The sequence below is a fragment of the Arachis hypogaea genome, chromosome 4, assembly GCF_003086295.3.
Source record: "Arachis hypogaea cultivar Tifrunner chromosome 4, arahy.Tifrunner.gnm2.J5K5, whole genome shotgun sequence".
Taxonomy (NCBI): Eukaryota; Viridiplantae; Streptophyta; class Magnoliopsida; order Fabales; family Fabaceae; genus Arachis; species Arachis hypogaea.
In genome coordinates this window covers 14944319-14961418 of record NC_092039.1, presented here as the reverse complement: position 1 = coordinate 14961418, position 17100 = coordinate 14944319, and the positions used below count along the sequence as shown (strand labels likewise).

Sequence of the window (17100 nt, the reverse complement as noted above, 5' to 3'; positions counted from 1 at the left end):
TGTTTTATCCATTAATGTTTTTCTAGTTTGTCGTGTTTGTATTTTTAAATTTGAGTTTATCCATTAATGTTTTTTTGTTTGTCGTGTTTGTATTGTTAGGTTAATATTACCATCTAATGCCTTTGTGAGTTAAACATACAAAAGATTAACGAAGAATTATATTCACTTAATTCTGAGACGAATTTTGATTAGGTAAACATACAACTGATTAACTAAGAGTTACATTCAGTTAATTCTAAAACCATACTAAATTAAAAAAAATACAAAAGATTAACTAAGAGTTACATTCAGTTAATTCTAAAACAATAGTGAATTCTAAAAACATACATAGGATTAACTAATAGTCATTTCACTTCTTTTGAGCTAACCAGTTCAGTCCCTTACCCATCGTGCCTTGACCGAACTGCGACGGAGTAAACCTATCAAGTAGATTTTGTTTCATCCATAGGCCACATGGATGACCCCGGACTGAGTCATCGATAGCTGGAGAGGCTGACCCACCTGGCTCTGCCGGTGCAGATGCATCGGGGTTGTACTTATCAACAACCTCAAAGGACGCATGCGACTCGATGAACCCACTATTACAGGACGCCTGCCCTGAGGTGTGATCAGAAGCAGGACCTTGCATACCAGTGGCCATATCTACTGATGTCCAATGTGGATCATCTACCTCTGCCGGTGAAGGCATAATGGTAAGATATGGACAACCACCTAAACCAGCATTGACCCATTGTTGTATTTGCTAATCTCCATGACCGTCTATAGGAATTTGCCATGGGATCAATGGAAAGTCAACCCATTCCTATTTGGGCAAAATTTACAATATGGGATGAGAGTGTTGGCAGGACTGACCCTGGTGGATATGCTGACAGTGCCGGCTGGACTAACCCTGCTGAGAGTGCCGACTGTGCTGACTGTGCCCACTATGCTGATTGGCCTCGTCGTGGTCGCTGGTCTGACCGTGGTTTCTATGCTAGCTGTGGTGACTATCATGGCGACCACTATATAATAAGGAAACGGCTCAAAGACTGCATACTAAGGTGGTCCCTGAGGTGCTAGCTGTGCTGGTGCTGGAGGCTGGTATGGATACTGAGGAACGTGCTCTAACAATCTCAGCAGATGTCCGTACGAACCCATGTACCAATCCTGGTACTTCACCGATGGTCTAATGTCCCAAGACAAAAGGGGGTGCAGATCTCACAACTAAGTGTTACGGCAGTTGCCCCATTCTTCTATTCATCCTCCATGTAAAACTGTCCAGTCATAAAGCTGCACTCCGCGAAGAGTGATGCAGTGCTCTCTCAATGGAATTTCTCTTGCTACCACCGACGGGGGGCTGTGCATACCCAAATTGACGCATCACTCAGTTTGCAGGGTGCCATTCGACACACTCGAACGACAATAACGGAGCAATGATGTCACATACTTCAAGGTGTCCATGTAACTCGTCGGGTATGTCCAATCCTTCGTACGACTGCCATACAAACTGCCATATATTATTAGAATATTAGAACCCTAATATTAATGTTTGGATACGAGAATCACACAAACCATAAATATTTACCTCGTCCATGTAGTCTATTTCCTGCTTAAATATCACTACGGTCTTTGATAACCAAGCTTTGCTCTGATACGAATGACTCCACCTGAAACATGGTTCATTGAAAAAATTAAAAAGGTGGCCATCAATCAAATATGAATTTTCAATATAATGAAGGACTAAAATAGGAACTGTTACCTCATGGCAATTGGTATCTCAGTCGGTGGAAGGGACTGTCTGGGTACGGGCGCGATACACGGCAGTCGCTCCCATGCCCAAACAAACAACAGATTAAGAGAGCCATCCATCTCCTTAGTATCAAACCATGATGCACGATATGGTGCTTTGTAAAGATGCGCAACGGTAGATACTTCGCGTGAGCATATGTAGTCGATTTATCACCGTGAATAGGGTCGAATCCAACAAACAGAAAATCTGACATCTGACGTATCTCTTAATAAATTCCTCGGTGTCCAATGGCTCTGCGTCTCTGATAGTCCGAACCCAACCCAACTTTATATAAAAGTTTGAAGAACTATTGACAACCGGTTCGCGACCGAATATCGCGATGCTCTCGATCTATAGGAAGTTGCTACTACTATCTGTACATCCGCTCACAGGCTCTCCATCTATGGGTAGGCCAAATATATGAGTGACATCTTCCAGTATCACCACCGGCAATACAAACAAATGAGTTTCTGGCCTCCACCTTTCCACCAAAACAGCTAATAAGGGGTAAAATCCTCTTATCAATCCGATCCTAGAAATGTAGTAGAATCCCTGATGTGAGATAATTATGCCGATTCGAAATTTGACAAAATAATTCTGTTAATAGCATAGTCCAAACCGACAATCAATCCTCTCAATCAAAGTTTAAATTCAAAAGATTATCATAATCCAAAACAAGTAAAAACCAAGAGTTTGAAGTCCCGGGTTGTCTCCCTCGGACTATGCAAATTAGATGTCACACTCTTGGTTGTGAAGAAAGGGGTTTTCTTCAATCAAGGAACGAAAGATTAAAAGACCTAAGAAATAAAAGAACTAACAAATGATCAAATAGGAAAGTAAAGTAAATTAAAAGGAAACAAGATCAAAATTAGTGAAAATGCTATAATTGCATAAAAGAGTCCTGACCTGGGAATGAGAATTAAGGAATCCTATCATCGTCATAACCACAACTATGCCAACTATAATGAGTTAATCTCGCTTCGTCAACCCCTAACATTGAGGAGTAAGTTAAGCAAGCATAATTGACCTTAATCTATAAGTCCTAGCTAACTTACTAATTAACTTAGTAAAAAGCTAGCGTCAATGGAAACAAGAGTCAACTAACAACCCAAGAATTACCACTAAATGTCGGACATTATGACTCTAGTATCCTAGGAACTCATTTCCCAAGCCAAGGTGTGAAAATCTACTCAAAATTACCAAGTGGCATTTTCACAAACACTTGGTGGGGATAAAAGTAAAACATAAGAAATTGCAAAGGAAATGAAAAACTATAACCAAACTATTCACAAAATCAACAATATAAACTCAATCAAGCAAGTATAAATCATAAAACATGAAATTCATCAACCAAAACTTCAAGAAATCAAAATTGCATATATTAACAAAATAACTAGAATCATAAGAACATTAGAGTAAATGTGATGTAATTAAAGAGAAATTAAAGAGTACTTACATAAAGAGATGATCAAAATCCAAGACCAAAATTGGAACTATAAAATGGTACAATGAAAATTAAGTAAACTCTAAGAGAGAATTTAAAGAAAACTATCTACACTACTCCTACTCCTAATTATGTTTTCTATTCTAAAAGTGAGCTCTCCAAGTAACTCCCTTGATGTATGTTCATTTTCTTTTGATATAGCATCTCAAAAGACTTCAGCAACTCTAAAAATTGGGCCAAGAGAGCCCCAAATTTGCGAGCCACATGCCTCATTAATGAAGTCAGGCGCTGGGACTTGTGCGTACGCATAGGAGGTTGTGCATATGCACACTTGACTATGTGCTTCTCCTTTGTTTTCCTCATGTGTTCTCTCATTTTCCATGCTTTATTCCACTTTTGCCTAGCCATTCATATCTAATTGACCTGAAATCACTTAACAAAATATATCAAGACATCGAATGGAATAAAAATGGGATTAAATGATAAATTTACGCATAAAAATGCATGTTTTTACATTTAGGTTCAAATGAGAGAGAAATCACAAAAGTATGCCATTTGGTGATTAAGTATGAGTTTATGTGATGAAATTTGTCCAATTTAAGAAAAAAATTATCATCAAATATGGACTCATCAATTCTCCCACACTTAAACAATAGCATGTCTTCATGCTAAACACATACAACGAGAATGATCAAAGGTAAACAACTTATTAAATGTAACTATCTATATGCATGCAAGTATACTAAATACTATCTATTTCTATCTATACCATATTGTCCTATTGATTTGGTAAAAACAAACAATCAAATTTTCAATCAAGCATATGGATATATAGGGCTAAACAAAGAAATAATTCAATGCAATCAAAATCCAAAGAATTGATTCAAGTCTCAAAAATGAAGCAACTTGCAAGAATGCCTAATAAGAGGTGTGAAAACATAGAATTAAGTAATCGAACTCTCACCGGATGTATATGCACTTTAATCGCTCAGTGTTTAAAGTCTAATCACTCAAGTCTCCTCTAATCATGCTTTCTAGAATTTGCTATTCATCTAACAATCAACACGTACTTGATGCATGTATGCAGATATCATGAGGTCTTTTTAGAGTTGTAATGGGGTTAGAGTTAAGGTGGGATAAATATGGTTAAATGTACTAATAGATTGAATCTTTGATTAACTCAAGTATCCAACTCAACCTATATCAATCTAATAACAACAATGCAACTGAACCTTCCATCATTTTCTTTCACACACATTCATGCATTGATTTTTTTCATTCAACTCTCATATGCATTTAAAAAAATTTAAAAAAATAATATTATATTTTCATATAATAATAACAACAACAAAAATAAAATTTTTTTAATTTAAATACATAAAATAATAAAATTTATGAACTTACATAAACTGGATGATCTAAATAATTGATGATATGTTCTTTGGGTGCCATATAATTATGTACCATTTTTAATCACTACAAATTAATATTTTTTATATAATTTTTTCCTTCAAACAATCCTAACTCCTAACTTTCTTCTTCAGCTTCTCAACTTCTCCTTTCATGGTAAAATTGTGAAACATTCAACAGCAACATTTATGCATGAAAATGGTTCTCAGAAGCTCAATTTATAGAGCTTCTTTGAGCGTCGCTGGTTACCGGGGGTGGGGGACCGTCCCCTACATGTAGACCACCTACGACATGGCCCTTGTGTTGCTCCAGGCTCATCGGAAATGAGCGAAGACCTTGTTATGCTGCCAGGATTCAGAGGCAACACGCCCCTTGCGTGCTGTCAGGGTTGTGCCACCCGTCACTGCAAGCCACTTCACCACGCCCCCTGCGTGTTGAAACTGACACCCACAATACGGAAAAATACCTCCTTTTCCAATATTGAGCCAATACACCAATGTAGTTTTCATAAAAAAAATAAATTGTGACATAATAACAAAGACAATAAAAATAAATTCTAAAAAAACAAAATTAGGTTGTAGGTAGTAAGTTCACTTGTCCATTTAAATATATATTAGAAATTCAAATCATACCTTGCGTATGAATTTATTTCTTGACCAATAACAAATCTTTAAATAAAGAAAAAAGTATTGGGGACTAAATTAGAGTCTGCCAAATTTTGACAACAATAATTAATTATTATTTTTTATTAAAAATATATTGATCATCATTAATTACAAATTTCAAACATAAGGAATGATACAGCGCGGCACATTAAGGACATCTAATTCAACCCTAAAACCGTGATCACATCTTCACCCGCCTCTAGGTCCTCTTGCCATTGTGGTAGTTGCGCTCTCACCGTGCCGCCGCGGAGACCAATCGAACGCGAAGGGCTATTTCCCAAACCCGTTTATGATACAACCCTTTTCATTAATGAGAAATTCATCCTACACACCGATATCGCACCCTAACCCCATCGTAGTTGTCGTCGTCATCGTCGTGCATGCCTCTCTCATGGAGCTATAGTGTTTCATCTTTATAGGAGCAAGGCGTAGTTGTTCCCGCTAAAGGCAAGGTGAGACTGTTGCGTCAATGGATCCATCAATTTGTAAAGAAGAATCGTATGACACTTCATATGATGTGCGTAATCATTCTAAGTCCACCGAAGTCAATGTCCGGTGTTTGAGTGAAGATGATACTCAACACGTAGAGAAGGTAAGTTGTGTGTTAGTAGCATAGTTGTAAGAACTAGACCCCTAACTGGTTCGGTTGATGAATATGACTGGACAAGGAACGAAACCATTGTGAGCCGGTTTGAACCGGTTGGTTCTGATGAAAACTAGAGAACCGACAGTTTTTGTTCAACCGATTAGGAAGTTTTTTTTAATTCACTTGCCAAAACGATGTCATTTTGGTTTAAAAAAAAGAAAGAGAGACTCGAATAACCCCCAACCCCAATCCATGTTTCCCCAACCCTAATCTCCTAACTAGTAACCACAACGGTTAACCCACCCCCTCACCTCCTCACCTCGCGACCTCACCTCACTTTATCACTCAGCGCGCCACCGCCGCCCGTCGCTCGCCGTCGTCTTCTTTGTCTCACCTTAGAAGACCTCACCGTGACATCCATTCTGAAGTCTCAAGGAACAGAACAGAACCGCGGCTCCGCTTCGTCTCAATCTCACCTTCGTCCTTGTCTCTCATATTTGTCATTGTCGTTGTCGTGCCGTTGTCTTCGTCCTCTGCTGTCAAACAAGTTAGTTGAATATGTTGTTCTCCTCTGTTTCGCTCTATTCTTCTAATGCTTGTTGAATATGCTTGTTGAAAACTTGAAATTATGAAGCTATTATGAATAATGTTGTTATGTTGCTCTGTTCTGTTATGAAAACTTGAAATTTCTAGGATAATTAGGTAAAATTTCTGTTGTTAAAATAGCTGCTTGTTGAATATGCTTGTTCAAAACTTGAAATTATGAAGTTGTTATGAATAATGTTGTTATGTTGTTCTATTCTGTTATGAAAACTTGAAATTTCTGGGATGAATAGGTGAAATTTCTATTGTAGAAATAGCTGCTTGTTAAAATAGGTGATGTTGAAGTAATTGTTTAGTATGAAACTATGAATCTGCTTGTTCTGTGAATTTAAGGTTGTTGTCTTGCTTAATAGAGAATAGGAAATGGAAAATTTAGGGTTGTTGTTGTTTTATACTTTTGCTACTCCATATTGTTTTAGAATGGCTTCCGTGAATACACTATCAGAAATACCATCTTCGCAAGAACAAGAATCAACTTCTGATGCATGAATTAGAACCCAAAAAAATGATAATAGAGCAAAAATCGATCCTATATGGGTCATTGAAAACAAGTTGTGGAATGTGAAAAAATTATTCTGTTATGCATATATTGTGAGAAGCTTATTAGGGGTGGAGGAATTCCTTGGTTTAAGCTTCATTTGGCTAGAAAATGAGAAGATATTGAGACATGTCAAAAGGTGTTAGCTGCAGTGAGACATCAATTCCATCAAAGCATTGAAGAGCTTTGAAGTAAGAAAAGAAAAATTCAAGAACAATATGCATAAAGTTATAATGCTTGTGATGAAGTTGAAAGAGAATTTGACGGGATCAAACGTAATGAGATGCAACAATAACAAAAATCCAGAGTTCCAGCACCTAGCTATAGAAAAGGAAAATAAGTCAAAGGATTACAATCCTATTTTATGTTAAGATCAATGGTGGAAATCCTATGGTTGTGGAGCGCCAAATTCGCAAAAGTTAGCGATTTGTATTTTAAGCCAAACTTGTAGTTCTTCAGGTTGTGAGCGTAACTGGAGTATTTATGAACATATTCACTCAAAGAAGAGGAATCAGTTAGAGTATCAAAAACTTAATGATCTTATTTATATTCATTACAAATTAAGGTTACAACAAAGGTACTTTTTTTTTATTATTTTAAGTTGAAAGCATTATTTTAAAATTTTAATAATCGCAAGAGTGACGAAGTATATTGATAACATAGGAAGCAAATGAGAAAGCAAGTTTATGATCCAATTTGTCTTGATGTATTTGAGGATCATTTGGAATGGATATTGGAAGATTCACCACCATTTTTAACTCTTGAAGAAGTTGATTTAGATGATTTAGGTATGCTTTTATTTATTTATAAATTATGATCAACTATAATTTTGGTATACTTTATAACATGTTTTATATTATTTTTTATCTTGATTTGTGAAACATTATCTATAATGCTAGATCAATTGGATTTAGAAGATGATCGGGATGATGATGGAGCTAATGATTTTATGGAAAATATAAATCAAAATGAAACCAATCAGGAGGTAGCTCCACATTTGTCAGATGAAGAATGATTTCCCGACTTCGAAATCACTCCTTGGATATAGTTTATGAGTTGTTATCCTTATTGTGTCTAATTAAGATACTATTATAGTAGTACTAACTAATTTCATGTCTATCTTTATATTAGTTATCTTTAGACTTTAAAACTTGGTTGTTTTTAAAATGTTGGTGAAGAACTGAAGATATGTATTTTGAATTTTTTAAGTTTATGACTATTTTTAGTATTTCATATTTTTTATTTACGTAGAACTGGTTTTACCAGTTCAACCAGTAATTTATCGGTTGAACTAGTAAACCAATAAACCAGTAACATGACCAATTTAATCATCGATTCGGTTTTTACAACTATGGTTAGTAGTATAATTGGTGTGGGTTTACTCTATGATAGCCTGATGGGACAACTTGGATCTATGGTGTATTTTTTTTTGTCTTTTTGTGTTCACCAATTTATATATTTCTTTGCAAGTTTGTTTATAATTTTTTTTGGGTATTAACAAGGATGCTCTTATTTAAAATTATTGTGCTTTTGTTTGTTTAAGTATAACTGTTGTGAATATTCTGTTATGCTAGTACGATGTTACAATTTTGATATATGATGTATTTTTTTAATCTTTTTGTTCACCATGTTGTATTTCTTTTGTAACTTTGTTTAAATTTTTACTTTGTAGGTATTAACATTGATATTCTTGTTTGAAATTATTATACTTTTATTTGTTTATACATTGGTGTTATTAATGAATAAGTGAATTTTGGAAGAGTTTTATTGGGTGTTGAATAGTGGATGCTTATCTCTTTTTGTAATATGTTTTTGGTTTGATCCGCTTAGCTGTATTAGGGTGTTCTTAATTTTAGGAAAAAGAATCTGTAGATATTATTGAGTTGAAGGATGATGATACGGAATTAAGTCATGAGGTGCGAATGTTATTAGAGACTACTTTATTGTTGTCATAATAATGAGTTATTGGAGACTAATTTTTAAGTGTGTTCGGCAGTGAATGTTATTTTCTCTTAATGAATTTGTAGTTGTCGGATCACACAGAAATTCAACTAGAGAAAATCTCCTACGTAGAATTGTAATTTGTTTTGTTGCAGCGGGCACAAGAATTCTACTCTAATTATGTAAAGAAAGTTGGGTTCGTCACTAAGATTAGGAACACCAATTTTGACAAGACAAAAAATGAATTCAGTTTATTCATTAACCTATCGATACATTGCAATCATGAAGGTTATCGGGAGTCTCGAGTAAAGACAGTATCTCAGGTAAAGAAAATAACAACCACAAGATGCAGAGCAATGATGTACGTGATGTTTGATAGACAGAAGGTTAAATGGATGGTGTCGAAATTAGAATTGAAGCATACCCACCCGTGTTTTGCTAAGCAATCTGTCCATTACCACGAATACAGAGAACCGACCATGCATGCTAAGTGTGTGATTGAGGACAACGATGAAGTTGACATACTGCCCAACAAGATGTACCTCGCACTGGCAAACAAGGTTGGTGGGTCGTCGAATATGAGTTACTCAAAAAAGGATGTGAGAAATTACATTACAAGTAATCTGCGTTGTGCTGACGAAAACGCTAATGTTAAGGAATTGTTGAGCTATTTCTTGCGAATGAAAGATATCAACCCAAATTTATTTTATGCAGTAGATGTCAACGCAGCTAACAAGTTTAGGAGTACGCTCTGGGTAGATGCAAGGTGTAGGCTATCCTACAAATATTATGGAGACGTGGCGTCGTTTGATACAATATATAGTAGAAACAAATATGTGTGTGTTTGTGTATCTATTGAAAGGTTTCTTGTTTAACATTATCGCGAGTTCTTACTTGTGGCTGTTTTTATTGTAGGCATAGACTACCATTTATATCTTTTGTTCGTGTCAACCATCACGAGAAGTCCACTATGCTTGGATGTGCTTTGCTGGGGAATGAGAAAATACGTAGCTTTGAGTGGGTCTTTACGCAACGGCTGAAGTGCATGAGAACTGCTCCACAGGCCATCATCACGGACTAGTGCAAGTCCATCTTTGGTGCTACTAGGAATGTCCTTCTAAATACTTGTCACCGATCGTGCATATGGCACATATTGAAGAAGATACCACATAAATTTGGAGGATATGCTTGGTACATAGAAATACATGCTAAAATGACTGGCACTGTATGGAGTGCCTGGTCTGTGGAATCTTTCGAGAAGGATTAGGTTGGATTCATTGCTGAATTTAACCTAGAGCACAACAGATGGCTATTAGGTTCATTTTTTCATGTGCTTGTATGTTTTTTTTGGAGAGTATATTCCTTGTGAAGCTTTTTTTTTAGTATACTGGACTTTAGGTACTGTTCTCATCGGATGATTTATAACTTGTTTGGATGCTTTATGGGATGTCTCTGTTTGAAGGTCGATGGGTGTTTGGTTTACTAAGTCTGTAGATGTGTGTGGTAATATAGCTAAGTATTCATGATGGTGGTTTTTGTATTTTTGTTTTTGTAGACCTTTATGATGATCGACGAATGTGGGTTCTAATTTTTTTCCGAGGCGAATTTTAGGCTGGTATCAGGAATTCTTAGAGGAGTGAAAGTATGCACTCTTTTTACGAGAATTTCTTGCATTACAAGAGTGGATTAGTTAAGTTCGTGCATGAGTATGACATCGTGCTTGGGAACAAGGAGCAAAAAGAACTGGAGGACGATGTTATAGACTCTAAAAGAGTTGTCCCCTGCTCATCCAGCTCTACAATTGAAAGACAATTTCAACGAGAGTACACAAGCTCTATGTTTAGGGAAGTTCAACAGGAATTCAAGAAAAAAGGCGATTGTTTAATCCACAGTGTAACTCAAGAGGGTGATTTGTTCTGTGTGAACGTAGACGAGCAAAATCAACTTTCTGGGGGTTTAAATACTGCACTAACGGTGTCGAGTTTGACTTGCCACACAAGGTTCGGTGCGAGTGCAACATGTTTGAATCAAGAGATATTCTTTGTTGCTACTGTCTTGCTGTATTTTCATATTACAGAGTACATTTTACTATGTTCTCCTTTGATGGAGCAAGAATGTGCAGCACAAATACACTTATATTAAGAGTAGCAATGATGAAAATCGATCGGATGAAAGCCACAATTTATTTAGAGGATTGTGTTCATACTTCTATAATGTTACCCAGGATTTTGTGACATCTGACAAAGAAGCGGCTATATTACATTCAGCTCTTAACGATGTGAGGGCCAAGCTAGTTTATTATCGTGCAATCTTGGGGTCTAAAAGTGTTGCAACTACATAGAATAGCATAGCGACATAGTATGAGTCCACTCTCAGTGTAGATAACATTCAAGGTCTTTCAAAGGTGGCAACCAAGGGTCGGCCGAAATTGAAGAGCCTTGGATCTACACTGGACAGTTCGATCAATAAATTTATGCGAAGAAAGAAGAAAATATACCTTCGATATGTGTTTACCATTTGTTTAATTTCGAACCCTTTGTTGAGGTGACTTTATGGATACAGTTGAATTATTTTTTTTGTGGTACTTTTTTCTAGGAGAATGATATAGCAATCACTCGAAATGTAGCGGTTGGTTTTGTTGTTATAGTGAGTGATTCGTTAGAACATGGCAGATTCATATTTTTGTTAAACTCGTTTAGAAATATTTAGAAGAATTTTAATTATGGATTTGTAAGGAGATTTTTTTTGTATTTGGATTTTTTCACAATCTCTTTAAAAAAATATTAAGGTATATGGTTTAATAAACAATTTTCAATTGAGAATATATGATTATTTTTTGAGTGCGATTCACTTATATGATTATACTGTTATAAGTTTTCTAAGTTTTAATTAGCTCACCAAATTATCATGATTTTTATGAGATTTTAATGTGGAGCACACAACATAATAGGTTCTTTAACTTAGGTAGTGTCTCATTTTTGCAAGGTTATGTTCCCAAGTAAGTTTGACTAAGGCTTATTCGAGACTTCAACAAGTCTCGATTGTAACTTTAATTCTAAGAAAATAAAAAATACAACAAAAAAGACACATTTATCAAAAGACACATTTATAGATAGACAAACCCACAGAATAAATGTTAATAAAGACACCTCCATTAGAAGACACATCCGTAGCTAAACACATACACATAAAACATGAACAAAAAAGATACCTCCCATCGGAAGACACGTCCATGGATACACGAATCCACAAAAGAGATGATGAAAAAAAGACACCTTCTGAAAGACACGATATAGACACATCTAAATTAGACACGACCAAAATAGACACATTCGTCATAAGACACATCCATAGTTAGACAAATCCAAAAAAGATCCATTGGCAAAAGATACCTATAAAAGAAGACGCAACCATATATAGACACCTCCGAAGATGACACGGCCAAAACAGAAACCTCCGTTAAAAGTAGACACATCCAGCAATAACACTTTTGAAATATTAACATGTTTAGCATATGCAAATATTTACACATTAAAACGGAGAAAGTGTTTAGCTTGTGCAAAATAAAATATACCAATGTCCCAAGAGAGGATTCACATCCACAATAGACACATTCTCTGTTAATTAACCAACAAAATTGAACAAGATTCTCAAAATAAATACTCGCTGATAATAACATAAGAATCCAAAAGAAACAATCAATGTGTGTAACATAAGAAAAATATCAAGTTGCAACAAAATATAGCTCAGCATGTGAGGATATCTCAGGATAAGGTAAACAAGAATATTCTATGAATCTTTTTTCTTCACATGTTTAGCACCTTTGATGGTCTGTTTCTTCGGCAATCATTCAACTCATCGAAGCATGCTCTTTGTGCTAGATGTTGTGAACAGTGTTTAAACCTCTTTACGTTTGTTCCTTGGATGGTTGTGACACGCAACAGGTTGAAGACGGTGGTCAAGGGAATCTAGTGCTTCTTTAATGGCTGAATTAGTATGATCCAGAATATAATATTAAGCATTATTTTCTTCCTATATAACTTGATGATGTCCTGCATCTAAAAATCAATATTGTATGACGGCATTTAGTAACGGGCAGTCATGTGTGTTTAGATAATTAGTTATTCAACAATAGGATTTGGAAGCTCACATAATTCCGTTCATTCAATTTATCATCTTCGGTTCAGTACTCCATGAATTTATGGTGTATATATATACCATAATCAAAATTAGGTGAATGAAAATAATGGACTATATTAGGAGAACATGTGTAGATCTCAAGTAAACTTACAAATTAAGATATTGTTAGATTTTAAGGAAAATTCACCCATTTGGTTGTATTGGGACATAGGTGTATGTACGAGGCAAGCCTCTTTGAGTGGGCTTATACGTTGGGATGACCACTTTAGCTATGTCTTCAATGAGCCTATCATAAAACGCATTTAAAGTTTAAACGTAATATAATAATACGGGTTAAATAGATTAACAAAGTTACGAGATCTTTTGTACCGCATATGCACCTATCCTCATTCGTGATGTATCATGTGGTTTACTGTGTAAACTATCCAGTACGAAAAGCATTTTTCCATAGACATGGAATGCATACACCCACCAGTGATGGGACATACATATGAAAAAAATCACAGCAATAATATACATTTGTAACTAGGAAAATTACATACATGGATAAACAAAAACACATCTTGGTTGTTCGGTTGCATCGATGTAAGTACCATGTCATATGGCAAATAGACTTATCTAGCTTCTCTTTGAAACTATTGTCTTGTCAAAATACTTGGTGTCAGTACCGAAGTGTTTACCCCAATCCGCATACATGAGAGTTGGTCCGTCCTTAAAGTCCTTTAGATTTTTTTGAATCTGGACCATTTCCTGTCAAAAGAAGACTTGTTAGAGTTTTGTTCAAATATGATATTAGAGTGTTGCGTGCTTACAATCCAAAATATATAGTTGATTACTTCAAACGCAACGGTAAGCAATGATGGCTATCACTTGGTGGAGTGTTTCTATGCATAACAAGTCGGCATATAGCATATTTGCCTAAAGAATTTTATTTTTATTATTAATCGAAAAATCAGTTCCGCTCGTAACTTATTAATCTCCTTAATTAAGTTGTATTGTTCTTTAATTCTAATTAGTACTCATATAATCATAGGATCTGAGGCCATATTTGCATATTTGGGTCACTTTAATGTATGAGCAATTCAAGTGAGTAAATAAACGTAAACTTGTGTTTGTGCATATATTTTTTCTATCTTATATTAAACTTGCTTTTTTTCTTTCTGATTTGGCGAGGAACTTTGCTAACATATTTACTTGGGTCGTGTAGCAACCTTTATTATGTCATCCAATCACATTCTAATTTCTAAGAGTTATATAAGAAGTAAGCTTACTAAATTATCGTTATTATTGACCCAGATAAGCTTCACTTTGATTACATATCCTGCAATATTTTGTGCATATATTGGACAAGTTGTATTTCTTCGAAAGTTTCCTGAAAAAGTGGGCAATACTTTCTATGAAAGTCTACCAAATAAGTTGAGCAATCGTAGGAAATTCAGTTACTGTAGTTATTATGATTAATTAGTAAAGTCCAATGTATCAATACATACAGATCCTATATACTGGCCAACATTTGTGGTGGCTATTGGTGCTGCTATCACAAAAAGCCAAGAAATGATTTCAGGAGCATTTTCCATCATATCACAGGCCCTGATTCTAGGTTGTTTTCCACGAGTTAAGGTTGTGCATACTTCCACTAAGCACGATGGTCAGGTGTATATTCCTGAAATCAATTACATGTTCATGATTGGAAGCATTATTATATGTGCTGCCTTTAAGACCACAGAAAAAATAAGTCAAGTATAAAGGATTGCAGTTATTGGGGATACGCTTATCACAACGTGGCTAGTTACATTGATAATGCTAGCTATATGGAAGAAGAGCATATGGCAAGTTACTATCTTCTTATTGGTATTCGGCTGCATAGAGGCTATTTATTTCTCATCTCAGATAACAAAGTTCATGAAGGGAGGATATCTTCTAATTGTGTCTTCTTTGTTCTTGACGATGATCATGGAAATTTGGTATTAGGTGCACAAAAAGAGGTACATGTTCGAGCTTAGAAATAAAGTTTGCAGTGAGTACATAGGGGAATTGGCCATGGATAGGGACATAAGAAGAGTTCTTGGGGTTGGGCTACTCTACTCTGAGCTTGTGCAGGGGATTCCTCTGAAATTCCCCTATCTCATAGCCTGTATGTCATCCATCCGTTCAGCCCTTGTCTTTGTTGCTATCAAGGTCATCCATATCAGCCGAGTTTTCATGGAGGAGAGTTTTTTATTTTGCCATTTGGAGCCCAGGGAGTACCGAATATTCCGGTTACGTAGTTAGATGCTGTTACAAAGATAAATTTGAGGATGCTCTCGTGTTTGAATCACAGTTAATACAAAATCTCAAGGCTTTTATTCACCTAAATAAACCTGAGGTCAACTTCATCGACATAGCAATGTAAAAGGGTGTGATGTATATGCTTGGCCAAGCAGAAGTGGTGGCTCAACCAAATTCATCGTTCCTCAATAAGATAGTTGTCAACTATGCTTACACTTTCTTAAGAAAGAACTTCCACCAAGAAACCAATTGATGGCTATCCCGCGTAAGAGACTTCTCAAGATTGGAATGAAATGTGGAATATAACTCATCATCAACAATCATTTCATTTTCCCCTTACTCTTGCTCTATTACATTTCTACATACATCAAATTTATTTGTACTTAGTTTTCATCATCTTTTATTTATTGTATTTTCATGTAACCAAACAAATACTCAAGTAAGTATCAAATAATAAGACCATCTCCAGTTGAAAACTCATCTCAGTCCTTATTTATGACCCACTTATCATAAGAAGTAACTTCATACCAGCTTTTGTATTATAAACAATAAATAAGAACATGGCGAATTCATGTTTTTGTTAAACTCGTTTAGAAATATTTAGAAGAATTTTGATTATGGATTTTTAAGGAGATTTTTTTTTATTCGGATTTTTTCCCTTCTCTTTAAAAAAATATTGGGTATATAATTTAATAAACAATTTTCAGTTGAGGATATATGCTTATTGTTTGAGTGTGATTCACTTATATGATTATACTGTTATAAGTTTTCTAAGTTTTAATTAGCTCACCAAATAATCATGATTTTTACGTGATTTTAATGTAGAGCACACAACATAATAGATTCTTTAACTTAGGTAGTGTCTCATTTTTGCAAGGTTATGTTTCCAAGTAAGTTTGACTAAGGCTTATTCGAGACTTCAACAAGTCTCGATTGTAATTTCGATTCTAAGAAAATGAAAAATACAACAAAAAAAGACACATCTATCATAAGATACATCAATAGATAGACAAACCCACAGAAGAAATGTTAATAAAGACACCTCCATTAGAAGACACACCCGTAGCTAAATACATACACATAAAACATGAACAAAAAACACACATCCCATCGAAAGACACGTCCATGGATACACGAATCCACAAAAGAGATATTGAAAAAAGACACCTCCTAAAAGACACAATATAGACACATCTGAATTAGACACGACCAAAATAGACACCTCCGTCATAAGACACATCCATAGTTAAACAAATCCACAAAAGACCCATTGGCGAAAGACTTCCAATAGAAGACATATACATATATAGACACTTCCAAAGAAGACGCAACCAAAATAGACACGTCACTCTTAAGACACATCCATAGTTACACAAATACATAAGAGACACATTGACAAAAGATACCTATAATAGAAGACACATCCATATATAGACACCTCCGAAGATGACACGGCCAAAATAGAAATCTCCGTTAGAAGTAGACACATCCAGCAATAACACTTTTGAAATATTAACATGTTTAGCCTATGCAAACATTTATACATTAAAACGGAGCAAATGTTTAGCTTGTGCAAAATAAGATATACCAATGTCCCAAGAGAGGATTCACATCCATAATAGACGCATTCTCTGTTAATTAATCAACAAAATTGAACAAGGTTCTCAAAATAAATACTCGCTAATAACAACATAAGAATCCAAAAGAAATAATCAATATGTGTAACATAAGAAAAAT

General features: G+C 35.3%; 1 protein-coding gene and 1 pseudogene across 1 annotated transcript; both read left to right on the top strand.

Moving 5' to 3' along the window:
* The first annotated feature begins 7684 nt into the window (after positions 1-7684).
* LOC112794683 (protein FAR1-RELATED SEQUENCE 5-like) lies at positions 7685-10036 on the top strand. Its single transcript, XM_025836666.1, has 5 exons — positions 7685-7802; positions 7914-7999; positions 8871-8930; positions 9111-9817; positions 9871-10036. The coding sequence occupies exons 1-5, from the start codon at positions 7685-7687 to the stop codon at positions 10034-10036; spliced, it is 1137 nt and encodes a 378-aa protein (XP_025692451.1).
* Positions 10037-10599: 563 nt separating this feature from the next.
* LOC112794682 (potassium transporter 5-like) lies at positions 10600-15669 on the top strand (annotated as a pseudogene).
* The last annotated feature ends 1431 nt before the right edge of the window (positions 15670-17100 follow it).